The 25,832-nt window shown below is 67.2% G+C and overlaps 7 protein-coding genes across 9 annotated transcripts; 4 read left to right on the top strand and 3 right to left on the bottom strand.

Annotated features, from left to right (window-relative positions):
• The first annotated feature begins 66 nt into the window (after positions 1-66).
• On the top strand, positions 67-4,882 carry PCOLCE (procollagen C-endopeptidase enhancer). Its single transcript, XM_032097750.1, is given in 11 exon segments — positions 67-229; positions 624-741; positions 1,279-1,537; positions 2,607-2,684; positions 2,937-2,950; positions 2,952-3,062; positions 3,479-3,615; positions 4,011-4,154; positions 4,156-4,280; positions 4,395-4,568; positions 4,648-4,882. Coding segments are annotated over 11 exon segments (1,434 nt in total). The 5' UTR covers positions 67-98; the 3' UTR covers positions 4,791-4,882.
• Positions 4,883-5,453: 571 nt separating this feature from the next.
• Positions 5,454-10,605, top strand: LRCH4 (leucine rich repeats and calponin homology domain containing 4). 3 transcript variants are annotated; one of them, XM_032097770.1, is made up of 17 exons: positions 5,454-5,829; positions 6,253-6,397; positions 6,471-6,597; positions 6,680-6,785; positions 6,866-7,002; positions 7,071-7,144; positions 7,231-7,327; positions 7,423-7,480; positions 7,568-7,614; positions 7,702-7,748; positions 7,838-7,915; positions 8,124-8,163; positions 8,273-8,369; positions 8,453-8,499; positions 8,603-8,695; positions 9,125-9,187; positions 10,140-10,605. In XM_032097770.1, the coding sequence occupies exons 1-17, from the start codon at positions 5,631-5,633 to the stop codon at positions 10,215-10,217; spliced, it is 1,533 nt and encodes a 510-aa protein (XP_031953661.1). In that variant the 5' UTR covers positions 5,454-5,630; the 3' UTR covers positions 10,218-10,605. The 3 variants fall into 3 exon arrangements, with proteins under 3 accessions (XP_031953661.1, XP_031953662.1, XP_031953660.1); XM_032097769.1 differs by lacking the exon at positions 10,140-10,605 and adding an exon at positions 9,266-9,795 and having other exon boundaries at positions 5,456-5,829; XM_032097771.1 differs by lacking the exons at positions 9,125-9,187; positions 10,140-10,605 and adding an exon at positions 9,266-9,795 and having other exon boundaries at positions 5,455-5,829.
• Positions 10,576-13,358, bottom strand: AGFG2 (ArfGAP with FG repeats 2). The gene is made up of 11 exons (XM_032097758.1): positions 13,126-13,358; positions 12,747-12,840; positions 12,551-12,666; positions 12,370-12,466; positions 12,177-12,300; positions 11,946-12,059; positions 11,444-11,492; positions 11,314-11,357; positions 11,159-11,230; positions 11,018-11,077; positions 10,576-10,780 (listed from the first exon to the last, which is right to left on the bottom strand). Exons 1-11 carry the CDS (start codon positions 13,356-13,358, stop codon positions 10,635-10,637), a joined length of 1,149 nt encoding a protein of 382 aa, XP_031953649.1. The 3' UTR covers positions 10,576-10,634.
• Positions 13,359-15,356: 1,998 nt separating this feature from the next.
• NYAP1 (neuronal tyrosine phosphorylated phosphoinositide-3-kinase adaptor 1) lies at positions 15,357-18,901 on the bottom strand. Its single transcript, XM_032097762.1, is given in 9 exon segments — positions 15,357-15,641; positions 15,964-16,083; positions 16,086-16,112; positions 16,195-16,334; positions 16,337-16,402; positions 16,405-17,031; positions 17,198-17,433; positions 17,902-18,052; positions 18,712-18,901. Coding segments are annotated over 8 exon segments (1,551 nt in total). The 5' UTR covers positions 18,051-18,052; positions 18,712-18,901; the 3' UTR covers positions 15,357-15,455.
• TSC22D4 (TSC22 domain family member 4) lies at positions 18,421-20,668 on the top strand. Its single transcript, XM_032097757.1, has 5 exons — positions 18,421-18,428; positions 19,103-19,580; positions 19,657-19,751; positions 19,996-20,044; positions 20,324-20,668. Exons 1-5 carry the CDS (start codon positions 18,421-18,423, stop codon positions 20,516-20,518), a joined length of 825 nt encoding a protein of 274 aa, XP_031953648.1. The 3' UTR covers positions 20,519-20,668.
• Positions 20,669-20,724: 56 nt separating this feature from the next.
• PPP1R35 (protein phosphatase 1 regulatory subunit 35) lies at positions 20,725-21,972 on the top strand. Its single transcript, XM_032097766.1, has 4 exons — positions 20,725-21,022; positions 21,230-21,456; positions 21,535-21,647; positions 21,741-21,972. The coding sequence occupies exons 2-4, from the start codon at positions 21,261-21,263 to the stop codon at positions 21,903-21,905; spliced, it is 474 nt and encodes a 157-aa protein (XP_031953657.1). The 5' UTR covers positions 20,725-21,022; positions 21,230-21,260; the 3' UTR covers positions 21,906-21,972.
• Positions 21,973-22,249: 277 nt separating this feature from the next.
• Positions 22,250-25,238, bottom strand: MEPCE (methylphosphate capping enzyme). The gene is made up of 4 exons (XM_032097761.1): positions 24,042-25,238; positions 23,120-23,338; positions 22,652-22,778; positions 22,250-22,324 (listed from the first exon to the last, which is right to left on the bottom strand). The coding sequence occupies exons 1-4, from the start codon at positions 25,221-25,223 to the stop codon at positions 22,272-22,274; spliced, it is 1,581 nt and encodes a 526-aa protein (XP_031953652.1). The 5' UTR covers positions 25,224-25,238; the 3' UTR covers positions 22,250-22,271.
• Positions 25,239-25,832: the final 594 nt, after the last annotated feature.

The following is a 25,832-nucleotide window of genomic DNA, read 5'->3' as shown; positions in this document are numbered from 1 at the left end:
GTTCATCACCGCCCCCCCACCATCCCTCCCCGTGTCCCCGGTTCCCCCCCCCCCCGCCGCCCCCGTTCCGGCCCCATTCGCCCCGGCCCGGCCGAGCCATGAGCCGCTTCGGGCCGCCGCCGCTGCCGCTGCTGCTGCTCGGGGCGCTGGGGGCTCTCAGCGCTCCCCCGGCCGCGGGGCAGGATCCGGCCCCGAGCCCCCAGCCCAGCGCCCGGTCCAACGCCAGCAGGTAACGGCACCCCCGGGACAGAACGGGACCCCCCGGGACAGGACACGACACGGGACGGGACCTCCCCCAGAACGTGGCACCCCGGGACGGGATCGACACCCCCGGAGACAGGGCTTGGCCCGAGGCGGGACATTCCCAGGACAGGACACCCTCGTCCAGGACCCCCCTGCGGTCCCGGACACCCCTGTGGACACCGGGACGGACCTTCTTGCTCCTCGGTCCAGAACCCCAACCACGAGCTAGGATCCCCCTTCAGACCCGGGACTGCCCCGAGACTCCCTGGATCCAGGAGCCCGCACAGCCCGAGACCCCTCTCCGGGGTCTGGGACCCCCCGAGCTCGGGTTTTTCCCCGGTCTGGGCCCCTCCGTGACCCCCTTCCCCATGTCCCCCCAGGCCGGTGTTCCCGGTGTTCCCGTGCGGGGGGGACCATCGCGGGGAGTCGGGGTTCATCGCCAGCGAGGGCTTCCCCCGGCATTACCCCTCCGGCAGCAACTGCACCTGGACCATCACGGTACGGACCCCCCGGGGCACCCCGAAACCCAGTGACACCCTGCCTGCCTCCCAACGCCCCCCCGGTCACCATCCAGGGACATCCCAATCTCCCCTCGGGCATCCCAAAACGCCGGGGTTCCCCCTGGGCTGTCCCAGCTCTTCCCCTCCGTGTGTCCCCAGGTGTCCCCATGTCCCACAGGGGGCTGAAGGACAGGTGGTGACACCGCTCTGTGTCTCCCGTGTGTCCCCCTGATGTGACTTCATGCTGCCCCCCCCAGTAACCCGAGGGCCGAGTGGTCATATCCCAATGTCCCCAGCGCTCCCAATGTCCCCTGATGTCCATCATGGCTCTTCAATGTCCCCATGCCCTGCTAGGTCCATGAGGACCAGGACCAGGTGGTGACACCCCAAAGTGTCATCCAAGGGCCAGGCGGTGTCACCCCAAAGTCCCCATGTCCTCCCCAATCCCTGAGAACCAGGTGGTGATGACTCCCCAAAATCCCCATCATCCCCCAGCTGCCCAAGGGCCGGGTGGTGACCCCCTGATGTCCCCTAGGTCCCCGAGGGCCAGGTGGCCACCCTGTCCTTCCGCGTCTTTGACCTGGAGCCGGACCCTCTGTGTCGCTTTGATGCCCTCTCGGTGTTCGGGGGCCACGGCCCCGGGGCACCGCTTTTGGGGCGCTTCTGCGGCACCTTCCGCCCGGGGGCCCTGCGGGCGCCCCAAAACCGGCTCCGGCTGCACATGGAGAGCGACGGTGGCACGGCCGGGAGGGGCTTCCTGGCCTGGTTCAGCGCCGGCAGCCCCCCGACCAATGGTGGGTGAGAGAGGGGCTGGGGGGGAAGACCCCCCCCCAAAAATAAACCAAGGGGGAGGGAGCACCGCCGGCGGGGAGCAGGGACAATCCCACGGGGACACCCCCAAAACCACCCGAAGAGATCCCTGGAAATGTGGAGAACTCCAAAACGCTATAGTGACACCCCCAAAATGTTGTGGAGACCCCAAACCCCCATGGAGACCCCCAAAACCGTGTGGGCTGAGAGGCTAAAACACCTCCCAGGAGGTCCTGGGGGTTGTGGAGTGAGGTGGGAAAAGAGGGAGAAGCAGGGGGGAAAACTGTGGAGTTGGGAAAAGTGTGAGGAGAAAACAGTGGGAATGAGGGAAAGGTGTGAATGGAAAAGGAGGGAAAGGTGTGAAAGTGAAAATAGAAGGGAAAACCCTAATGGGAGAAAATGTGAGGGGAAAGAATAAGAGGAAAATGAAGGAAAATTGTGAGGAAGAAATGGAAAAGGGTGGTGAGAAAACGGGGAGAAAGTGTGAGGAGAAACAGGGAAATGAGGGAAAAGTGCAAGGGAAGAAAGGAGGGAAAAGGTGAGGAGAAAAGAAGGGGAAAGTGTGAAGGGAAAAGGAGAAAAAACGAGAGAAAACAAAACAAAACAAAAAAAAAACGGGGGGGGAACTAAAAAGAAAAATTTTAAAAATGGAGGGAAAAATGAGTGAAAGGAAAGGAAAAGTCTGAGGGAAAAGCCAGAGGGAAAAACGGGGCAAAGTGTCAGGAAAAAATGAGTGCAACGATGGCACAAAATGGAGGGAAAAGCTGAGGGGAAAAGGGGGACAAGGAGCACTGCCGGCAGGGAGCAAGAGACCCCCACAACCACCCAAACCCCCACGGAGACCCCCAAAACCCCCACAGACACCCCCCAAACCCATATGAAGAACCCCCAAAACCACACGGAACATCCCACCCCCCCCCCCCAATCCACCGTGGAGCCCCCCCAAATCCCTTGAAAAACCCCATAGACACCCCGAAAACCCCCATGGAGACCCCCAAAACCACACCGAGCCCCCCGCAGACCCCTCCCCAATCCAGCCCAACCCTTTTGCAGGGCCCCCCCAGGGACGGCGGCGTTCGGGGGTCTTTAATAAACCCCATTTTTTCGGGGAGTCCTGGCACTATTTTGACGGTGAGTACGACCCCCCCCCCCCCAACCCCCCAAATTTACAAGAACATTCCCGGGGGGGGGTCTTGCACCCCAAATTCCATTTCCTCCCCCAATCCCAGGGTGGTTTTGGCAGAGCCCCCCCCCAACTTCCCCCCGATTTTTGGGGGAGTCTCAGGGACAGAGGAGATGCCGGCGGTGCGGGACAGTGGGGGGGGATTGTCCAAACGTGTCTGTGCCCCCCAAAAATGTGACCCCGCCCTGCCCAACCCCCAGAGCATCAGTTTTGTGGGGGGGCGGCTGGAGAAGCCCCAGGGGAGCCTGAACACCCCAAATTGGCCAGAGGAGAATTATCCCCCCGGGATCAGCTGCTCGTGGCACATCGTGGCCCCCCCTGACAAGGTTTGGGGGCTCCTGGGTGGGTCGGGGGGGGGGGGGGAGGGGGGCGTTCAGAGGGGGTTTTGGGGAGGTTTGGGGCAACACCGGGGTCGTTTGGGGGTGTCAGGAGATCTTGAGGCAGTCGGAAGGGATTTGGGGGATGGGTGGGGAGGGGGAGTCAGAAGAGCTTCGCAGGTATCCCGGGGGGGTTTGGGGGGAGAGGAGGGATTGGGGGGGAGGGGTGTGAGTGAGAAATCTTTTGGCGGGGGTCACAAGGGGGATGTTGGGGATGATTGAGGAGAGACCAGGATGGTTCGGGGAGGCTCAGGGGAATCTGGGGAGGGGTCTGAAGGGGTTGGGGGGAGCCGGGGGGGTTCAGATGGACCCGGAGGGATCCGGGGCCGGGGGTTTGGGCCTGAATTTGGCGGGGCGGAGTGCAGGTGGTGGAGCTGCGGTTCGGGAAGTTCGACGTGGAGCCCGACCCCCACTGCCGCTACGATTACGTGGCCGTGTTCGAGGGGGGGGCGCGGGACGACGCGCGGCGCCTCGGGCGCTTCTGCGGGGAGGAGACCCCCGGGTGAGCCCCCCCCGAGCTCCCGCAGCCCCCCCCCAGACCCGGCTGAGCCCTCCCCACCCTTTGTGAGCCCCCCCAAACTGTCCCGATCCCTCCTAACTCCACCCTGACCCCCCCCCCGAACCACCCTGACAGCAACCTGCTCCCCCCAAGCCCCTCCCGACCACCCCCCAAACCTACCCGGGACTCCCCCAAACCCCTCCCGATCTCTCCCAATTCCTCCCGTTGCCTCCAAACCCTTCCTGACCCCTCCGATTACCGCCCCCTCCCCAGGACCCCTCCGAGCCTCATCCTGACCTTCCAAACCCTTCCTGACCCCCCCGCAAACCCCACCCTGGACGCCCCCAGCCCCTTTCGTGTTCCCCCCAAAGCCTCCCCTGACCCCCGTGTCCCCCCAGCCCCATCCTGTCCAGCTCCCCGGAGCTGCTGGTCCAGTTCGTCTCGGACTTGAGCGTCACCGCCGACGGCTTCTCGGCCACCTACACCCTGCGGGACCGGGGCAGCGCCCCCGAGACCCCCCCCCCCGAAACCCCGGGGGGGCGGGAAGGGGAAACCCCCCCCCAGTCCCAAAGCGGGGCCCCCCACGACCCCCCCCGCAGGGACCCCCTGCCCCCAGCGCTGCCGCCGCGCCGGGACCCTCCAGAGCAATTTCTGCAGCAGCGATTTCGGTGAGAAAATGGGGTCGGGGAGAGGCAGGGGAGGTTGGGCCCCCCCCCAAACCCCCAACCACGGGGGCGTCCGAGGTTTTGGGGTGCCTGACCCCCCCCTTCCTGTGCCTCCAGTGCTGACGGGGACGGTGAAATCGGTGTCGCGGGGGTCCCCCCAGGAGCCGGGCTGGGCCGTGGTGTCCGTCCTCAGCCTCTACAAGTCGGGGGGCCTGGGGGTCCCCCAGCCAACCAAGGGGACCACGCTGCGGCTGCAGCTGCCCTGTCACCTCTGTCCCGCGCTCAAGAAAGGTGGGTGCGCCCGGGGGGGGCCTGCAAGGGTCTCTGTGGCCCTCCAGGTTCTGACACCCCCTCCCCAAATCTCTTCCAGGCTCCAGCTATGTCCTGATGGGGCGGCTGGGGGGGGACGGGGGAGCCCTGCTGCCCCCCGACGCCTTCGTCGTGCCCTACCGCCCGCAGCAGCAGCAGGTTCTGGGGAACCTCAGCAAGAAGCCGTGTCGGGGGACCCCCTGAGACCCCCCGGAGCCCCCCCGGGGCCCCTCCGGAGCCCCCTGAGTTGGGGGGACGCCCCCCGCACATATGCAAATAAAGGGTGCAGCGCTGGAGCATGTGAGTGAAGGTGCTGGGGGGACCCCGCCCTTGCTCCGCACTCAAGGGGGGCACAGATTGGACCCCCCAACATGGGGAAGGCCGCCGGGGGGACTCCCCGTGACGTCCCCTTTAAATGGTGCGGCTCCTTTATGAGGGGTGGGGGGCGGGGTTTCGGGGGAAGGGGCCAAGAGAGGGGCGTGGCCAGTTGGGGGCGTGGCTCCCAAGAACGCCGGGGGCGGTGCTTACCTCTGTTCTGCCTCTGATTGGCTTCCTTGCTCCTTCCGTGCTTGTCAATCATTGCTCTCACTCCTGATTGGTGGAGCCGCCCCGCCGCGCCCGGTCCCCAGGCTCTCCTAATTCCGCCTTTGCCTCAAGACGATTGGTTGCTTTGCACATCAATCTGGGGCCTCCTCGAATCCGATTGGCTGCTGCCACCAAAATTGTCGGGGCCGTTGCCAAGCAACGGGCTCCGCCTTCTCGCTCGCCGTTGGTGAAGTGTGCCTTAGCTGTGATTGGCTGCAGTTGGGCACCACACCCACCGCGGCTTCATGACGATTGGTCAACTTACCTATCAATCAAAGAGCGAACTTCCGCATCTCTCCTGACGAAGCCCCCCACTCGCCCTCTCCGATTCGCCGCCGTCCCGCGCGCCCCTTGTTCTGATTGGCTGCCGCTCTGACCCCGCCCCTGTGGCGGGGTCCGGAAGTGTCCGGGGCTCAGTCGGGCAGCGGCGGCCGCGGCGAGCGGAGCTCCGGGGCCGCCATGGCCGCGGGGGCGGTGGGGGCTGTCACGGCTGAGTTGCCGCCGCCGCCGCTGGGCCGCCTGCCCGGAGGAGCCGGCACTGAACGCGCCCTGGAAGAAGCAGAGGCCTGCGGCACCCTCAGCCTGGCCGGCCGGAGGCTGCGCGCCTTCCCGGCGGCGGCGGCGCGGCGCTGGGACCTCAGCGACACCACACAAGCCGGTGAGGCCGCGGACCGGGGGCAGGACCCCCGACCCTTCTCCACACCCCGGGGTCACTCGGGATGTTTTCCCCCGCCCAGGGGAGGCTGCGGGTGCCCCGCCTCTTTCGGCGCCTCCCGGAGCCCGAGGCCTGCGGGAGGTGCCGGAGGCGGGTGAGGAGGCGCTGGGACGGGACGAGCCGGAGCGCCTGGTCCGAGCGGTCCGGCGGCCTCAGTTTCCCCCTCGCTGCTGGGCGGGTCTGAGTCCACGGACGGGGCGGTTGGGGGGGCATCAGCACCCCTGTCCCCGGGGATCTGCGTCCCCTGTTCTTATCCCTGAAGATCTCTTGTCCCCATCAGTCCCTCTCCCTCCCTGAGGATCCCCCGTCCCTGTGGGTCCCCGTCCCTGTCCCGCATGTCCCCCCGTGTCCCCCTCGTCCCTCCAGACCTGTCCCGGAACCGTTTCGGGGAGGTGCCCGAGGCCGCTTGTCGCCTGGTCTCGCTGGAGGGGCTCAGCCTGTACCACAACTGCCTGCGCAGCGTCCCCCCGGCCATAGCCAACCTCCAGGCCCTGGCGCACCTGGACCTCAGGTACGGCCCAGCCCCGAGAGGGCGATTTGGGGGGGTCCAGCAGCGCCCCGTGACCCCGCCGTGCCCCCCGCAGCCGCAACCAGCTGAGCTCTCTGCCCGCCTGCCTCTGCCTCCTGCCCCTGCGCGTCCTCAACGCCAGCAACAACCGCCTGGCCCAACTGCCCCCGAACCTCGGCGCCCTGCGCACGCTGCGGCAGCTGGTGAGCGCCGGGGCACGGGGGTCGAGCCCCGCGGGGGTCGGGTTGTGTTGGGACCCCCCCTGACCCCCGCTTTGCCCCGCAGGACGTCGGCTGTAACCGGCTGCGGGCGCTGCCGCCGGGGCTGGGGCAGCTGCGGGCGCTGCGGGACCTCAATGTGCGGCGGAACCAGCTCTCGGCTCTGCCCGAGGGTAGGTGAGGGACTCGGGGCGGGTCCCGCTGCTTTGGGAGGGTCCTGTTGATCCTTCGCGTGTCCGTATTCTCCCCTCAGAGCTCTCGGAGTTACCCCTGGTCCGGCTGGATTTCTCCTGCAACCGGGTGGTCGCGATCCCGCGCTGCTTCCGGCGGCTCCGGCACCTCCAAATGCTGCTGGCGGACAGCAACCCTCTCCAGTTCCCCCCCGCCCACGTGAGTGGGGCCCCGGGGGATCCCTCGACCCCCCAAAAGCTCCACCTGACACCCCTGTGCCCCCCCAGATCTGCCTGAAGGGCAAAGTCCACATTTTCAAGTACCTGGAAACCGAGGCTGCCGCCCACCCCCCCCCAGCATGGTAAAGGAGGGGCGCAAAGAGGGGGGACCCCACTGTCCCCTCCAGGGGGGTTTTTGGGGTCTCTCAGCCCTGTTTGCCCTCTGCAGTCCCCCGGACGAGCCGTGTCCCCTCTGGCCACGGGGAGGGCTGGACTCTGGCTTCCACAGCGTCGACAGCGGCAGCAAGCGCTGGTCAGGGAACGAGGTGGGATTTGGGGGCATTTTGGGGGGCAGAGGGGAAATTTGGTGTGTTCCTCAACTGACTCCCCCACCCTGCACCCCCCTTTGGCACCATTTCAGTCCACGGATGAGTCCTCGGAGCTGTCCCGGCAGCACAGGGAGATGCGCAGTGGGGCAGGTGAGGGGGGTGGAACCCCCAAAACCCCCCCCGGGACCTCCTGTCACCTTCTGGGGACCCCCCCTGTCACACCCCTTGTCCCCACAGCTGGTGACAGTGACCTGGAGCAGCTTGAGGAGGAGCCCACGCCTGAGGTGACATAACCCCCCCAACCCTCCCTGAACTCCCCCCTCAAGTTTTGGGGTTCCCCTCCAAATCCTGGGCCCCCCTTTGTCCCCCAGGAGCAGCAGAGCCAGACCCCAAGAGGTGACACCCCCGAGGATATCAGGTGAGGGGCTTGGGGAGGTTTGGCAGGTTCAGGGAGAGTTTGGGGGCTCAGGGAAGATTTTGGGGGGTTTTGACTCCCCCTCTCCCTAGAGGGGTCCCCACTTCCCGGAGACGCCCCAAGAACCTGGAGGTGTGGAGAGAGAGGGAGAGGAAGAGGAGTCGGGACAGGTACTGGGGGTTTGGGGTTGGGAACTGGGGACAGGGATTAGGAATTGGGGGCTGGGATGGTGGATTTGGGGCTGGAAATCAGGGATGGGACTGGGGACGGGTGGGGATGGAGGGGGCAGACTGGGACAGGGACTGGGGGTGGGTTTGGGACGTTGGGAATGGGATCAGGGGACAAGGGCCAGGCACTGGCTGCTCTCACTCCCCACAGGAGCCCCCCCCAGAGACCCCCCTGGACGACGACGATGCCGGTGAGGACCTCGTTAGGCTCAGTCCTAATTAACACGGGTCTTAGTTACCCCTTCCTCCAGGCTCAGCCCTAATTAACAGGAGTCTTAATTACTCCTCCACTTCCCCCAGGACCCCGACAGAGCCCCTGGCCCCCCCTCCACCCCCCCAAAACCCAGCGCCTGCCTTGGCCCCACCTCCTCCTCCTCCTGCAGTGCCCCCAAACCAGGTAGGACACGCCTCCCCCCCCCCCCCCTTGTACCCTCCCCCAGTGCCCCCCCAGGGCGTGACCCCCCCAAATCTCCCCCGCAGCCCCCCCGGACCCCAACCAGCGGGAGTTGATCGCTGAGATGCGCCAGGTAATGACCCTCCCTCCCCATCCCGTTTATTTTGGGGGGGGTTGGGGGTCTGCTCCCCCCTCACATGTTTTGGGGGGTCCCTGCTGTGACCCCATCCCCACAGAGCCTCGAGGCGCTGCTGCAGCTGCGGCTCCCAGATGAGTTGGGGGACTCGGAGCTGCTTGGCCGTGTGGCCGCCCGGCTGCGCCCCTGGGCTGTGAGTGGGACCCCCAAAGCCCCCCCCCGGAACCCCAAAACACTCCCTAAATCCCAAAACCCCCCCACATCTGCCCGAAACACCTCCCTGAAATCTCCACAACGCCAAAACATCCCCCTCAACCCCAAAACATGCCCCTGAACTCTGAAAACACCCCCCGACTCCCCTAAAACCTCCCAGCCACCCCCACTCCGCACAAAATCCTTCAGAACTCTTCAAGACCCCCCTAGCCTCCTCAGACCCCCCCTAGAACCCCCAAATCCCCCTGAACCCCAACCTCTCCCCTGACTCCTCTCATTACCCCAAAACCCTTTTTTATGTCTCTGGCACCTGCGTAAGCCCAACAAACACCCCCCAAGCCCTCCATGCCCCTTTTTTTTTTAAATTTACCCCCCAAACCCTCCCTGACCCCCCCTTTTTCCCCCCCAGAGCCCCCCCAGCACCCGCCGGACGCCGCAGCCCTTCCCCTGCCGGCGCTCGGGGGTCCCCGAGGTACCGTTTTGGTGAGGGGGAGGTTGATTCGGGGGGGTCCTGCGCCCTCCCACAGCTGACATGGGGTTCCCCCCCCAGGTGAAGCCCCCCCGTCCCCGGCGCACCCCCCCTGGGCTGCTCTTCGCGCTCTTCTACGGCCTCCTCATGGCGCTGCTCGTCGCCGCCCACCGCGCGCTCTTTGGCTGCTGAGGGACCCCCAAACCCGGGGGAGCCCCCCCAAAACCTCGGGGGAGCCCTCAAACCCCCGGGGGGGGTCCCGCCTCTGCACCTTTCCCTCCCCCCCCTCCCCTTTTCTTGTGCCTTAACGCTGGGGAAACTGAGGCAGGGAAGGGGGAGGGGCTGAACCCCTTTTGCCCCCCTGGGGGTGTGATGTTAATTATTCACATTATAATTAATTATAATGAGTTATGAGTTTTATTATTATTATGAGTTGTTACTATTATAATGAGCTATTATAATGAGTTATTATAATGAGTTGTCATACAAGACTGTGAGCATAATAAGTTAATAATTATAGTTAATTGTAACTTAATTATAATGGAAAGATGTTAAAATACAGATGACCAAAATTTATTGTAATTAATTATTATTAAAATTATTATATTTAACTATTATATCGTTGTTATTATAATTAATTATAATCATTATTTTGTGTCCTAAGTATGGATATCTTCCCCCAAACTTGTACTTGGTACATCCCCGTCTCTGTGTGATGACTGGGGGGGTCACGGGGTGGGACCAAAACCTGGGGGGGTGTCACTAGTTTTTTTTTGGGGGGGGGGGGAGGTGGTTTCAGTCCTGTCCGTCTCCTGCCTGCCACTGCTGAGCTTTTTGTCCGTTTTTGTCTTTTCTGCGCCCAAAAGGGGATGCTCCCCCTCCAGCTACGCTGTGTCACCCCCCATTAACCCCCTCCCCAAATTAACCCCCACTAATTCCCCCCTTCCCCCAGCAGGTCCTGGAGGAGCTGAGCCCGGCCCGAGCCCCGCGGGGGGGGTTGGGGGTGTCGTCCCCCCCCCGAGACCACCCTTAATTACCCCCTCCCCCCCCGCCGGAGCCTCAGCGAAGCCCCGCCCCCAGCGCAGCCTCGGCGCCATCTTTGTTGAGGGCAGGCGGTGCCCTCAGCGGTGAGGGAGCGGCCGCCATCTTGGCTGAGGGCAGGCAGGGGACTGCGGGGGCCGCCATCTTGGCTGAGGGCAGGCAGGGGACTGCGGGGCCGCCATCTTGGCTGAGGGCAGGCAGGGGACTGCGGGGGCCGCCATCTTGGCTGAGGGCAGAGCTGTGAGGGCGCCACCCGTGGCCGCCATCTTTAGTAAGGGCCCCACGGATTTAGAGGGGAGGGGCGATTGCGGCGGGGGAGTTTCAGTTCCAGAGAGGTACCAAGATCGAAGCCGTTTCTATCGAATATATATTAGATATCACGATAAATCTCTCAAACCAAAAATAAAACCTAGTCCCGGCGGAGGAGGAGGGGCTCCCCACAATCTGGGGGGGCTGTGAGGGATGGGCCAAGCACCCCACGAGCAGCAGCAGTCAGAGGAAGGGGTTGGTGCTCGGGTGCCTGATGCCGAATGGGGCCATTGGGGTCGGAGCCGTCTGCAGGGGGCACAAAAGGGGTGGTCAGCAGCAGGGAAAGGGGGTTGAGGAACCTCCCCTCACCTCCTCAACTCTCCCCCGGCCCCCTCCTCACCACAAAGGGGTTGGTGGAAGCTTTGGCAACGTTGAACCCACCAAAAGGCAATCCTGGGGGGTGAAATGGGGAGGAGTCAGCGGGGGGGGGTTGGGCAGAGGTTTCCCCAATATTTAACACCCCCACTCCCCTCCGGCTCTTACCATCAGCCTGGAAGGGGCTGGGGAATCCCCCAGGAACGGGGGGCGAGGTGAAAGCAGCACCTAAAAGAGGGGACACAGCATTGGGGACCCTCCAGATCCCATCCTGGTCGGGGGAGTGGGGGGGGTCAGGGGGTCACTCACCAGGGCCGTTGCTCTGGAAGGGGTTGGTGGAGGGTCTGGGGGTCACGGGGGCTGTGAAGGGGTTGGTGTAGCCTGGGTGGGGGGGCACAGTTGTCACCCCTGGGCCCTCCCTCACCTTTAGAGGTCCGAAGGGTTGGGGATGAAGCCTGACTTACCCCCATAGGGCAGCGCTGGGGGGGCACGGAAGGTCCCAAAGAGGCTGCAGGGGAGAGGGGTGAGCCGTGAGGGGGGGAGGGTCAGGTCCTGCACGCTCAGCAAGGTAGGGGGAGAAAAGGGGGCCACTACCTGACAGAAGCTCCTCCCCCTGTGGGCAGAACAGAGGTGGCCCCACCCCCTGCAGGTGCAAGAGAGAAACCATGGCGGGGTCCCCAAAAGCTCCTAGGACCCCTGAGAGTGACAGAGCCCCCAAAGCCCCCCCCCCCGCCCCCAACACTCGACAAAGAGAGGGTTGATACTAATCCTGGATGGGAGGGGACCTAAAACTCCTTCCCCAGCCCCCAGAATGTGATGGGGGGGACTTCCTCCCCCCTCTCCAAAAATTCCAGGGGTCTCAGGTTGCCACCAAATCCTTCCCCATTGGCCCCACAGTTACCTTAGAATGGTGCTGGGACCGCAAGCCCCATCCCCAGAACCCCACAAGGAATGGGGAGACCTCAACTCCCCCTTTCCCATTAATCCCAGGTGTTCCAAAGGTATGGGGGGACACCAAACCCCTCCCTAGTCCCCCATAGGCTGCCAGGAAGACCCCAAGCCCCCATCCCAAGAGTCCTGGGGGGTCTCAGGGTACCTGTGGTGGTGGGTGGGGTGTGGAAGGGGGGCACAGCTCCCCCAAATGCTGGTGCTCCAGGGCTGGTTCCAAAGGCATCGAAACCAGGGAAGGCAGACCGGGGTGGGGCTAGGCCTGGGGAGGGGGCTGGGGTCACTCATAGCTGGTCACCAGGCCCCCAAGAGACCCCCATGCTCCATGACCAGTACCCTCCCAGCCCTCCCAGAGCACCCCGAAACATCCCCAGCTCACCGGGGAAGGCAGCAAAGGCAGGTCCTGGGGCAGGGCCAGCAAAGGGGTCGCCCCCGATGTCAGCCAGGAGGTCGGTGCTTGCCTTTCGGGCAGGCTGGGGAGGGCGGTGGGTGGCTTGGCGGGGCTGGGGGGGCACCACAAGGTCAGGGGGTGGAATTCCCCCTGGGTACCCCCAAAAGTGCCCCGGTCTCACCTGTGGCAGTGTTCCCGTGTCCCCATGGAGGAGCTGGGGGGGTGCGGGCTCCGCTGTGTTGCTCTGGGGGGCTTTCACTTGTTCTGGTGCCACATACCTGCCAAGGGAGGGCAAAATACTGACTGAGAGGGTCCTCACACAGTACTGCCCTCCACAAATGTGCCCCCAACTCCTCTTATACCATCGTTTTTTCTCGTATTTCTCCTGCAGGAACTCCTTCAGCTTCTGGGGGTCGCAGGAGTCAGGGAGCAGTGAAGTCCGGGGGTCGAAGGTGCCAAGCCAGACCCGCCTGCAGGCCTGGGGGGATCGGGGAGGGGACATGGGGATGTGGGCAGGGTGGGATGAAAAGAGCAGGGCCTTCACAGCCCCTCCCTTACCTCATTCCCGTGCTCCTGCAGGAACAGCACCTCGGCCTCGGTGAACGTCGTCATGGAGATGGACTTGACACGGTGGGGGGGGTTCAGTCCCCGCCTGCGTAGGGATTCGGGGGGTCAGCGCCCCCCCCTGCGCCCATAAACACCCAAAACGGAGCTTTTTCGCTCAAAAAAAGTCATCCAAGAACTCAAGCATGCGGAGCAACGTGCCTCGGCCACGCCCCCTCCCGCTAAGCCACGCCCCCAGCGGCCGCAGCCAATCAATGGCCGCTTGACCCGGTGTGGCCCCACCCACCGCGAGCTGACCCCGCCCCCCTGGGCTAAATTGGCCCCGCCGCCTCCCGCGGCCCCGCCCTCACACCCACGGCCCCGCCCAGCTCACAGCGCCCCAGAGCAGCCGGTGCACACGAGGCTGCCCACGCTGATGTCCACGTAGGTGACGCCGCGCTGGCCGCACTCGAAGCAGAGCCGGTTGGCGGGGACCGCGCTCACCAGCTCCCGCACCCGCCGGCACCAAACCTCGGCCTCCGCGTCCCGGTTCGCGCTGCCCCTGCGGGCTCCGGGGCCTCCGCCGGGCCCCGCGCCCGGCCCGGCACCGCCGCCGCCCGCCGCCATCTTCCCGCTCCCGCGGGCCCCGCCCCCGCCGCAGCGCCGCCGCTGATTGGCCGCTGATTGGCCGCGAGCAGCGCCCCCGGGCGTCCCGTGCTGCGCGCGGCTCTTCCCGCCCTTTCCGTCCCTCAGCGCCAGCCCCGCCCCCGCCGTGAGGGGATTCGCCCCCCCGACACGGCGGGAAACGCCCCATTTTGGGGAGGTTTCACGGAAAATCAGCGTTTTCCACCACGGGCGCGTCCCGGCTCTTCCCGCTGTGACGGAGGGGGGTCTGGGGGGGTCTCCGCCCTCCCGGCTCTTCCCGCCCTTTTCGTCCCCTCAGCGCCGTCCTCCCCGAGCCCGTCAGAGGAAAAAATTCCTCTTTTGAGATAATTTCCCCCCAAATTCTCCATTGTTGCTTCTCTCCACCACAGCACGAGACCATCTGGGGAGTCTCAATGCCCTCACTCGGGATCTCTCCCCCCCATTACTAATGTTCTTGGTGAGTGTTTTATACCCAAAACCGAGGTAAAGGCTCCCTAATGTGCGTCACTTTCCTATAAATTTCCTATTATTCCCTTCGATTTGGGCGTTTATCACAGAAAAATCCCTATTACTCCCCTCTATTTTAAGTCGTTTCTCCCAAACTTCACTATTATTTCAACTCCTTCATCCCTTTTTGGGTCATTTTCCCACAAATTCACTATTATTCAGCCCCCCCCCCCCCCCCCCCTTTCCTTTGAGTTACTTTCCTACAAACTCACTATCATTCCCTCTCTTTTTGGGTCATTTCCCCACAAACTCACTATTATTACCTCCTCCATCACCTCATTTGGGGTCATTTTCTCCCAAACCCCCTATTCTTCCCCTCTGACCATATTGTGAGGGGCTGTAGGGGGGGGGTCCCAGTCCCATTTTTGGGGTCCCCCCCCTCGACAAGCGTTTCCAGCTGCATCTCTCTTTAATAGTGCACAGAACCACGTTACAAAACCCCCCCGTCCCCATGCCCCCCCCCCAGATTGGGGCCCCCCCAGACCCCGCGGGGACAAAGGCAATTCTGGTAACGGGGGGGGCAGCGGAGGGGGGATGAGGCACAGAGGACCTGGGGGGAGTCCCAGGAAAGGGTTGGGGGGGCCCTCTGCTCCCCCCCATGGTCCCCCACCCAAAATCCCAGAGGAGATCCCCCCCTCCCCTCTCACCCCCCCCCGCACTGGGGGCCCCCCCTCCAACACAACACCCACCCGCACCCCCCACAGGCCGCACTGCGGACCCCCGGAGTGGAACCCCCTCCCCGGCCCCTGCTTGATGCACCCCCATAAATACCCCCCCCATAAATACATTGCAAAGCAGTTACAGCACCCTCCCCTTTCGGGGGGCTGGACACCCCAACTGAGGAGTGATTCCCCCCCCACTTTTTCGGGGGGGCTGGACACCCCTAGGGAGGGGTGAACCCCCCCCCCTTTATTGGGGAGTTCTACCGCCCGTTTATAGGGACCCCCTTAGTTCACAAGGGGAGCTGTACCCCGATATTGAGGCTCGAGACCCCCTTAGTGGAAGCCCCCCCGCACTGGGGGGGTTTAAATCCCCCTTAATGAGGGGCTCGAACCCGCCCCACTTTTTGGGGTTGTTTTTTTCCCCCCCATTTTTTGGGGTCCCTCCCTGTTACCCCGGGGGGGGGTGGTTTCCATCCTCCCCCCTTTGTTTGAGGAGCGTGTCCACCCCGTTACTTACGGGAGGGCTCAACATACCATAAATACCCACCCCCATTTCTCCCCAACCCGGCCCAGCCGTGTCGCCCCCCCTCCCCACTTTAGGAGCCCCCCCCTTTATCTTTAGGAGCCCCCCCCATGATTTTGGGGACCCCCCCGAAGTTATAGGGGCAGGATTTGGGGTGCTCCAGGCACCCCGGGGGGGTCAGATCGCAGTGTCCCAGAGCACGGCGTGGGGCCGGCGGGCCGGGGGGGTGCCGGGAGGCGGCGGGGGCGGGGGGCGGCCCTCGGGAGCGGCCCCCCCTTTCCAGGCGGGGGGGGCGGGCAGGGGGGGCAGGCTGTCCTGCTTGCACAGCCCCCCCCCCCCGCCCCCCCCGCGCCTTTATCTCGGTGCAGACGCAGCGTTTTCGGTCGATCACCTCCTGCAGCTGCCCGTCCCGGGGCCGGGGGGCGGCGGGGAACCCCCCCCCGGGACCCCCGCCGGGGACCCCTCCGGAGAGGGGGCGCGATGAGGGGGGACCGCGTGGGAACGGGGGGGCCCCGGCCTGGCGCACCCCCGAGGTGGAGGCGGAGCGGCCCAGGCGGGGACCCCCGGGGAGCTCTGGGGATGGGGAGGGGGGTGTCAGGGGGACACGGGGTCACCCCCCTGCCACCGCCCCGGTGTCACCCCCGTTGCAGGACACCCCATCTCTGCGGCCGCCCAAGATCTCTCTGTCCCCGTAAATGTCCCCCGTTCCCCCCAGGATGCCTCCCCGCGTCGCTCTACATGACGCCCCCCCCGGTATCCTCACGTAACCTCTTGCCCCCCCCATTTCCCCGTGTTCCTCCGTGTCCCCCCGGTGTCCCCATCTGCCCCGCAATCTCCTCCCGCCCCCTCGGTGTGTCGCGACATGTCCCGACACCGGCCCCCACACCGCACGTACCCGAGGGTCTCCCGCAGGCAGGGAAGGTCTGGCAGGGAAGGGGGGGTCCCGGCCGCCCCCGGGGCCCCTCGGCCCGGACGGGGATCCCCGAGGGGGGGGGGAACGGCCCCCGCCCCCCCCCCGCTCCTCCCGGGGGGGCTCCGGCGCCTCTGCGAAAAGGGGGGAGGGGGAGTCAGCCCCGCCCATGGGGCCCGGCCCCGCCGCAAGCCCCGCCCCCTCCCCGTCACTCACTCTCGGTCTCCTTCCCGCGCCGGGAGGAGGCTCCGCCCCCTCGGCGTAAGGGCGGGTCCTCTTCGCGGGCCGGGGCGGGGCCTCCCGAGGCCACGCCCCCTCGGAGGCTCTCGTAGGCGGGCGGGCGCTTTCCGGGGGGCGGGGCTTCGGCGGAAGGCGGGAGCGGCAGCGGCCCGAGCCCCGCCCCCCCGCGCTCGCGCCCCGCCCCTCCCGGCGCGTGGTGCGGGGGGAGGGGCGTGGAGTGGCTGCGCGCGCGGGCGGGGGGAGGGGCCTCGCGGCGCGAGGGGAGCGGCAGGCGCGAGGCGCCCTCGGGGGGCGGGGCCAGCGGGGGGGGGCGGGGCGGGAGGAGGTTGGGGAAGGGCGGGGGGATGGGCGCGGGGCCGGAGAAGGGGGCGTGGCCTATGAAGGGGGCACGGCCGGCGTGAGGGGCGTGGCCAGAGAAGGGGGCGTGGCCGGTATAGGGGGCGTGGCCGGAGTGCGGCACGTGGCCACTGAAAGCGGCGTGGGCGGTGTGGGGGGCGTGTCCGTGGAATGGGGCGTGTCCCTGGAAAGGGGCGTGTCCCGGCCCCTCCCCCGCGGGCAGGGGGCAGCTCATTTCCTCATAAATGGCTTCGGGCTCCTCGGCGGGAGGGGGGGGTGCTCCTCCCGGCCCCCCCCGCCGGGGATCCGTCCCCGGGATCCCCCGGGCGTCCCCCACCATCTCGATGTATACGGGCTCCTCCCCCTCCCCCTGCTCGGCCAGGGGGGGTGGGGGGGCCCCGGCCGACAGCCGGGTCTGGGGGCTGCGCGAGGGCTTCAGGGGAGGTGTCTGCCGCACGCAGCCCCCCCGGGGGGTGCCTGGGGAAGGGAGGGGTGTCAGGGGGGTGGTACGCCCTCCCTGCCCCCTCAAAGCCCTCGTGTCCCCTCCCTGCCACCCCAACCGCCCTGAGCCCCCTCACCCCCACCTCCTCCATCGCCCCCCAGCCCCACCAAGCACTCCCCAAGCCCCGCCAGTTCCACTCACCACCTCTCTTGGCGGGCGGTGCCTCGAGCCCCCGGCCCTCGGGGGGCCCGGTGCGGGGCCCAGGGGGGCGCAGGGGTACCCCCGAGTCCGGGAGGCCCACAGCGTGGCAGGACAGGGAGCGGGGGGCCATGCCAGGGGCACAGGGCCGGGGGCCGCGTTCCTGCGGCGCTGGCAGGGTCAGGAACCCCACGCGCAGTGGGCGACGCAGGGACCCCCCGTCCCGCGCCTTGGGGACCCTGAGGAGGGGACACAGCGGGTCAGGGCGACCCCAAAATTTCTGGGGACTCCCTGACCCACTCAGGAATTCTCTGGGACTTGGCTCCCCTGGGGCAGGGGCACTGGGATACAGGGGGGAACTGTGGTCCCCCATCTTCAGGGGTTCTGAGGTCCAGAGGGTGGGCCGTGGGTCTGGGGGGTCATCCCACGAGCGCAGGGGGCCATTGCAGCTCTCTGCAGGGGGGTTCTGGAAAGGGGTGGAAGTCCCAGGTTTCCCTGGGGTGAGTCGGGGTCCTGCAGGGGGAATTCCCAGGGTGGGGTGACCTCCCAGGGCAGTCAGGAGGGATCCCAGTGTCCCCCCAGAGTGGTCCAGAGTAGTCCTGGGGGTCCCGGTGTCCCCTGAGGGTGGTCCCAGGGGTACCGGTTTCCCCCCAGGGGGGTCTCGGGGGGGTTTCTTCCCCCGGCGCGTGTCCCCGTTGTCCCCTCACCCCTTGCGCGGCTCCTCCTCGCGGGGGCGCCACTCGGGGCGGCCCTTGCGCTGCAGCAGGTTCATGGCGGCCGCCGGGGGGCGCTCCTCGCCCAGGCGCAGCAGGGCGGCGGCGGCGGCGGCGAGCTCCGACCGCGGGGGGGCGCTCATGGCTGGGGGCGGGGCCTTCAGACCCCGCCCCCTCCCGGACCTGGGACCCCCCCCCACCCACCCCCGCCCCCCGAAATCTGGTCCTGAGAGCCACCCGGACCCCGTGTCCTGAGACCCTCCCCGTCCCACCCGGACCTCCACATCTCCCTGCCCACCGCGACCCTCAAGGCCCCAGCCCCCACTTGTTCGTGTGGTCCCAAATGCCCGCCCTCCCCAAACCCCCCTAGACGCCTCAGTCCCCTCCCAGGACCCCCCTCCCCACCTGGAGGCTGAGTCCGTCTACCCTTCCACCCCCCCAGAAGGGATCCTGGGGTCCCCCTGCACCCCCGCCCGCCGGGTTCCCGAACCCCACGAGGACCCCTCCGCGGTGATGCCGAGGTACCCCCAAACCCATCCGAACGCTTGTGAAACCCCCCGAGCACCCGGCTCCCTCCGCTCACACCGGTGCTGGGGATCCCTCAAACCCGTCCGGTTCCCCCCAGCACCCCAAGACTCCTCCTCCCCACCCAAACGCTCAAATTACTCTCAATCCTGGGGTCCCCCCATCACTTCCCCCACCCCCCAGGATACAGGGTCCGGGGTCCCCCCACCCCACCAGGACACCGGGCTCCTCTCTCCCCCCCCAGCGCGCTCGGCCTCCTCCCACCCCGCCCCTCGTTACCTGTCGCTCTCTCGGGGGTCCCAGGGTTGGGGGGGGGGGGGAAATTCCTCCGCCGCGCCCCCCCCCCCACCGCCGCCAGCACGGCCGGGCCCGGGCCGGGGGCTCACGGGGGGCGTTGGCCCATGGCGGGGGGTGCTCTAGCGGCCTGCGGGGGAGGGGCAGCGGGTGGTCACCGGGCGCGGGGGGTGCCCCGGGCCCACCCCCATCCCTCCCCTCCTCCCTCACCGGCCGCTCCCGCCTCCCGCTCGCGCCGCTCCATTGGCGCTGACGCAGCGTCCGGGACGCGGCGCGGCTGCGCTGCCGCCCCCTGGCGGCGCGGAGGACCCGCGGAGCGCTGAGAAGTCACGTGGCGCAAGGGCGCGCCGCGGGGGCGTGGTTTTCTATGAGGGAGGCGCGGTCTGGGGCGGCACCGTCACGCCTTAAGGGGCAACATCACTTCCGGTTCGCACTTCCGGGTTCTGCCGCCGCCGCCGCCGGTAACGGCTCCGGGCCGGCCCCGCCATGTTCCTCCTCCTTCTCCCGCCGCCGCCGCCCCCATGAGCCGCAAGAAAAGCGGCTTCGCCATAACCAGCGTCCGCGGCGGCAGCGGGACCGCGCCCGGCGATGCCTCCGGCGCCGCGACCGGTTCTTCCTCGTCCTCCTCCGGCAGCCCCAGCGGGTCCCGGTTCCGGCTCGTTCGCTTACTGTCGCCGGGGGAGGTGCTGCGGCGGGGCCGGTGGCTCTGCCGCGATTTCTACGAGCGGGACGCTTCACCGCGGGGAGGCGGCGGCGGCGGGGGGAGGGTGCCGGTGTCTCTGGACGCCCCCCGGGCCATCGCCGCCCCCCACCAACCCCGGTCTCTCGGGGCCTTCGCGCAGCTCGTGCAGCAGGTGAGGGGGCGGGGTCTCCTTGGGCGGGGCCACGCTGACCTCGCTCCCGATCCCCCTAAATTCCCTTTGTTTACAGGCGCTGCCCCCAAAACCCCCCTCGCCACGCCCAGGGGGCGGGGCTGAGCTCAGCGCGCGCCTGGGATTGGCTGGCGAGGAGAGCGAGGACGAGGGGTGAGGCAGGACTTCCGCTCTGGGGACTTCCGGGTTGGGGGCTTCCGGTGTGGGGCGGGGCCGGGCAGGTGCGAGGGAGGGGCGCGAGTGCCCCTCCCCCACACAGAAAAGGAGAAAGAAACGGGGGGGGGGGGGCGGAAAGGGAAACTCTGCCCCTCCCCCACTCACCCAAGGTGTCCGAGGTGGGGGAGGGGCGGTGTCCATCTGTTTGTCTCACCCCATCCTTGTCCCTCCTCTATCCCAGCGCCGGCAGCGGTGTCACCGCCATCGACAACAAGATTGAGAGGGCCATGGTGAGATCCCGGGGAGATTGATGACTGGGGACCCCGGGGTGCGGTGTTGGTCCTGAAAGGGGCGAGGGGGCTCAGGGTCCCCATGGGAGCTGTAGGACCAGGCTGTGGGGGCTTTGGGTCCATGATATGGCGGCTCTGGGAGCTGGATGTGAGACTTGGGTGCTGGGAGGGAGGCGTTAGGTCATAACTGGCCTGTGTGGGCGGCTGTGCGATCGGGATGTAGGATTTGGGTCCTGGACGTGGGGTGCTCTGGGTGGGACCTGACACCTCTCCCCACAGGACCTGGTGAAGTCCCACCTGCTGCTGGCAGTGCGGGAGGAGGTGGAGGCGCTGCGGGAGCAGATCCGGGAGCTGAGTGAGCGGCGCGCGGCGCTGGAGCGGGAGAACCGCCTGCTCCGGGCGCTTGCCACCCCACAGCAGCTCGCCCGCCTGCATTCCCCGCAGCCCCCCGGGCCGCCCTCTGGGCCATCCTGAGCTCGGGGGGGTTCTCGGGGCGGGCAGGGGGTTCACGCTTGGTGCACCGCTGCTGCTTTATTGGGAGGAAGGGGCGGAGTGGCACTGAGCTCTCTCGCCTTTCCTGCGCAGTTTGGGGCCTTTTTTAATAAAGCCGCGATTTTTACAGCACGGGGGAGGGGCCGTGGTAATTTGGGGGGCAATCCGAGTGAATTGGGGGCGAATAAAGGGGTGAGAGCAGCTCCGGGCCAAGGAGAGGCTCGAACCCGCGGCTTGTGAGGCGCCGCCACGTTAGGAAGGGCCCCGGCGCCATATTGGGAAGGGCGAGGCCGTGGCGTCCGCCATGATGGAGAGGTCAGAGAGGGGGGCAGCGCCGCCATCTTTGTGAGGTCAGCGCTTGAGGCGTGGCCAGTGGCGGAAGGGGGCGTGGCTTCGGCCGCCATGAGGCCGCGCGCGGTTCCCCCGCCGCCGCCGCCGCCCGGAGGGATCCTGAGGCGGGGGGGGCGCGGAGGGGGGAACCGCCAGGTGGGGGCGGGGGGCACGGACACCCCGCAAAACACCGGGGGTGTGGAACGGGACGGGGCCTGGGAGGGGACGGGACACCCCGAAACACAGCGGGAGCGGCCCTGGCATGGGGGGGGGGGCTGAGGGGGGGCAGTGGGACCCCCCCCCCGCGAAACACAACCCGCAGCCGGGGGGGGATTCAGTCACCCCAATTCTTCCCACCCCCAGGTGCGCTTCGCGCTGAGCCCCGCGGAGCCTGATGAGGAGGAGGAAAATGAGGAGGGGGCGGTCCCCGCCCCGCCCCCCCTGGCCCTGGCGACCCCCACCCTGCACAGCAGCCGGGGGGTCCCCGGCGGGGCCCCCCCCCGAGCCGTTCGACGCCTCCCGCGCCGCGGCCGCGCTCCTGGGCAGCTCCTTCGCCGCTCGCAACGCCCTGGGCGGGGCGGCGGCCGCAGGTCAGTTTGGGGAGGGAGGGGTCACTCATGGCCCCCCCTCCGCTTTTCTGGTTTAACCCAAATCCCGCTTGTTTTTAGCCATGAACGTGCCCCAAGCCCAGCGGCTCTTCCGGGGCCTCGTCAGCCTGGCCGTGCCCCCCCCGCCGGGGCCGCGCAGGGGGGTCCCGGCCACCCCCGTGCCCACCCCACAGGTCAGACCCGACCCCCGCACCCCCCAAATTCCCCTCTGCATCCCCCCAGTGTTGATGGGACCCCCCCCCTTCTTTTTTTCTGTTGCCCCCCAGGTGCCCGGGCCGGAGTTGGGGGTGCTGGCAGGGGGTGCAGGGAGGGGGATGGGGTGGCCCTGGCTGCCTCCTCCCAACCCCCCCGAGCCCCCCCGGGCCCTCCCGCGCCCCCCCGGAGCCGCGTTTGCCATGTATCAGAAGCTGCAGCAGTGGGAGGGTTGCTGAGGGGGGAACAACTGCCCCAAATCCCCCTTTTTTTACCCAAAAAAATAAACCATTATTTGTGACTTTTGCTGGGGTGTGTGACCTCCCCTGCTCCCCCGCCTTTAAAGCCTCCCACCCCCCAAAAAACGACCCCCCCCGCAGACCAATCACCTCCTTTATTCCGGGGCCCCCCCTCGCACAGAGCAAACCACGGCAAACGCCGGGGGGGGGGGGGGGGGGAGGGAACACCCCAAAAATTGGGGGGAGGGGGGCAAACAGAGCCCCTCCCCCCATTTGGCATCTGGTGGGGTGGGGAGCAACCCCCCCTTCCCCCACCCTGGGAGCATCAGGGCCCCCCCAGACCGGGGGGGGAGTTCCAGGGGAGGCTCAGGGGGCGTCACCTCGTCCCTTGTGGAAGAGATAAATCGGCCGCTGGAAGCCTGGGGGGAGAAAAAGGAGGATTGGGTCGGGGGGCCCCCAAATTTCTGACCCTGCTACTTGACCCCAAGACACCCCAGGTATCCCCCCAGCCCCAAACTCTCCCCGGATTTGAGGTCTCCTTCCCCCCACACCCGATCTGATTCCTCCACTCCCAACCCCTCCAAATCTCCAGGTGACCCCAAACCCCCAATTTGGGGTGTCCCCCCTGCCAGAACCTCCTTTTCTGTCAAACCAGGTGCACCCCCCCCCGACCCACAAAAACCCCCTGAGATTTGGGGTCCCGCCCCTGGGATTTGGGGTGCAGCCTAGCCGTGGGGCCCCCCCACCTTTGGAGCTGTGCTGGGGGGTCCCCAGGAGCTCGCAGCGCTCGAACCCCACCTCGGGGGACGTCAGGTAGGCTGGGAACTGCTCCGGCCGCAGCCGGATCCGTTGGTAGTTCCGGTACGTCGTCTCCTGGGAACGAGGGGTGAGCCCACAGAAACGCCAAACCCCCCTCAGAGTCCCCCAAAAACTCACAGATCCCCTGCATTTCAGCCCCTTTAAATGCACCGATCCCCTCAAACCCCACAATGATGCTCCTAAATCCCATGGACACCCCCCCAAGAACCCCCAAAACCCACCTGAGACACCCTTTAACCCCCCCCCCCGAGCCCTGCTGAGTCCAAGGGAGCACCTTTTAACCCTCTAAAAATCCATTTCTGACCTGAAACTCTCCTGTGACTCCCTCAAACCTCCTTTAACCCCACCCACAACACCCCAAAACCCAAAGCCCCCCAAAGCCTCCCCAGACTCACCGTGAGCCCCTTGCGCTTCCGATAGGACTCCCAGGGCTGTGGCTCAAGGAGCAGGATCCCGCCGGGCCGCAGGTGCCGGAACGCCCTCCGGAAGAGCCGCTTGAGGCCCTCGTCCCCCCAGTTGAGCTGCACCCACTTGGTGAGGGACAGCAGCAGCACCACATCGAACTCGGGGCGCTGGGCCCCCACCGCCTCCTCCCGCTCCGGGACGTAGTTCCCCTGGGAGTGGGGGGCACCGGGAGAGGGTTTTGGGGGGGGGGAGCTTGAGGGAGTTTTGGGGGACACTCGCTGAGCCCCACAGAGGGGATTTGGGGTAGCCGTTGATGGATTTTGGGGAGTACAAGCTGAACCCCCTTGAGGCGTTTTGGAGGGTGGGGAGCACATTCTGAGGCCCACCCCACTCAGGGGTTTTGAGGATTCCCCCAGACCGAGGCCCAGAGCTGCCCCAAACAGACCCCAAGGATGGAATTGGGGGGTCCCACAGCACTTCAAACCCCTGGTGACCCTTCAGACCCATCAAGAGCCTGAAACTCATCCAAAACCCCCCAAACCTATATAAAATCCTTTAAAAACTCTTTTCAGCTCCTCTAGTCCCCTTAAACCCAATAAAACCCCCAAAACCCCAACAAAAACCCTCCTAAAACCTTCGCCAGCCCTCCATACCTGTCACCCCCTTAGACCCACCAAGACCCTCCTAAAACTTTCCTCAGACCCACCAAGACCATCCAAAACCCATCCCAAGCCCCCCCCACTTGTCACCCCTTTAAATCCACCAAGACCCCCCAAAACCCATCCAAGACCTTCCTAGAACTCTGCTTAAGCCCCTTTTAGACCCACCAACACCTTCCAACATCCATCCCAACCCCCTGTTCCCGCTTCTCCCTCCCCCAAATCCCCCACCAGACCCTTCCCTCGCACTCACCGTGACAAACACGACATTGTGCGGGAAATCGGCGGCCCCGGGCCCGTCGGGCGGGAGCTGCGGGGCGGCGATGGGGCCCCGGCTGGCCAAGAGCGCGGCGGGGAAGCCTTTCCTGGCCCCCCCCGCGGCGTCGCCGTCCGCCCCCAGCCCCTCGGACAGGTAGTGGCGGATGTTCTGCCGGGCCGAGCGGATCAGCCGCCCGTCAATGTCCAGCCCCACGACCCTGGCGGGCGCCCAGCGCTTGGCGATGCTCAGCGTGAGGTGCCCCACGTTGCACCCCACGTCCAGCACCTCCTTCCCCGCGAACCACTCGGGCCGCAGCGCCCGCAGCCGCGCGTCCTCCACGTCCGGGTTGCGGTACCCGTAGTATTTGCAGTAATTCCCGTACTGGAACTTGCGCACCTGGTGCCGCGGCCGCTGCGCCGCCTTCCCGGGGGGCTTCGGCTTCTCGGCAGCGGGAGGGGGCGGCGGGCGAGGCCCGTCGGATTTGCTGCAAGTCCGTCGGCGCTTGCGGTGCCGGCCGGGGGCGGGGAGGGCGGCGGGGCACGGCGGGGCGGTGGAAGCGGCGGAGGGTTCGGCGGGGCGGGCGGGCTCCTCACCGGGCGCGGTGCTGGCGGTGCTGGCAGAGGCGGCGCTGGCGGTGTTGCCCCGCTGCTGCCCGCGGTGGCGGTGCCGGCGCCGCGCGCTCTTGGCCGGGGACGCCAAGCGCAGCCCCTCGCCCGGCGCGTTGAGGCTCAGCGGGTCCGTGATGTCCCGCGGCACCAGGATCTCCACGGGGTCGCGGCCGCGCTGCGGGAGCGGCGAGGACTGCGGGGTGCGCGCGTTCAGCGCCCGGCTCACCTCCTCGTCCAGGAGGCTGTTGAGGTTGAGCGGGTCGAAGATGTTCCCGCCGAGCAGGAACTCGGACGGCAGCACTGGGCCGCACTCCGAGGCCGCGCGGCGCCGCCGCTTCCACGCCGGCTGCTTCGCCCCGCAGCTGCTGCGCCGCTTCCCGCCGCCACCGCCCGCGGCGCGGAGGCCATTGCGGGGTCGCGGGGGCTCCGGCGGGTCGGAGGGTCCCGGGGGTGCCGCGGCGGCGGCGGGAGGAGGCGGCGGCGGCGGCGGCACCAGGAAGGCCTCAGGCGCCGCCGCCATGGCGGCCCGGCTCGCGCCTGCGCGCTGCGCCGCGCCGCCCCCGCGCATGCGCCGCCGGAGGGGGGGGGGAGCGGAGAAAGCCGCGCGCGCTAAGCCTCCGCGCCCGCCGCCTCCCGCCCGCGATGGCAGCGCCGCGGCGGCCCGGCGGGGCTTATATAGGGAGGGGGCGGGGCTAAGCAAGGACACGCCCACAAATGGGGCAGGGGCGGCAGCGCGCCGCCAATAGGAGCGGCTGCGGGGCGTACAGCGGCCAATAACGGGAGGCGGCTCGCGGGGGGAGAGCGGGGGCCTGAAGAGCTTGGGGTGGCCGCAACGAGCGCCTGCGCGGAGAGCGCGGGAGAACGGCGGGCGGGGCAGGTGGGGAGGGAGCTGGGGGAGATCCTGTTGAAGGTTTGGGAAAGGGAGAGGTGCGGGAAGGGACAGGGTGGGCGGCTGGAAGGCGGAGCAGGCGGGATAAGGGCGCCCCACGCGGGGGCCTCGCCACACGCGCGGGGGTTGCCGGCAGTTGGAGTCTGTGCAGGGGTTGCGCGTGCTCAGTGCGCGGAGTGTTCTTCCCACACACCCACTCCCGTTCTAGCGCCGGTGTCTCCTCCGTCCCTCGGCGGCGTACTCACGTCACCGTTGCGCTCGTGACGTCACCGAACTGGCTCCCCCCCC

This window comes from Corvus moneduloides, unplaced genomic scaffold (genome assembly GCF_009650955.1).
Source record: "Corvus moneduloides isolate bCorMon1 unplaced genomic scaffold, bCorMon1.pri scaffold_110_arrow_ctg1, whole genome shotgun sequence".
Taxonomy (NCBI): Eukaryota; Metazoa; Chordata; class Aves; order Passeriformes; family Corvidae; genus Corvus; species Corvus moneduloides.
Note: the sequence above shows the minus strand (reverse complement) of the source record. Positions and strands in the feature narration are given on the sequence as shown.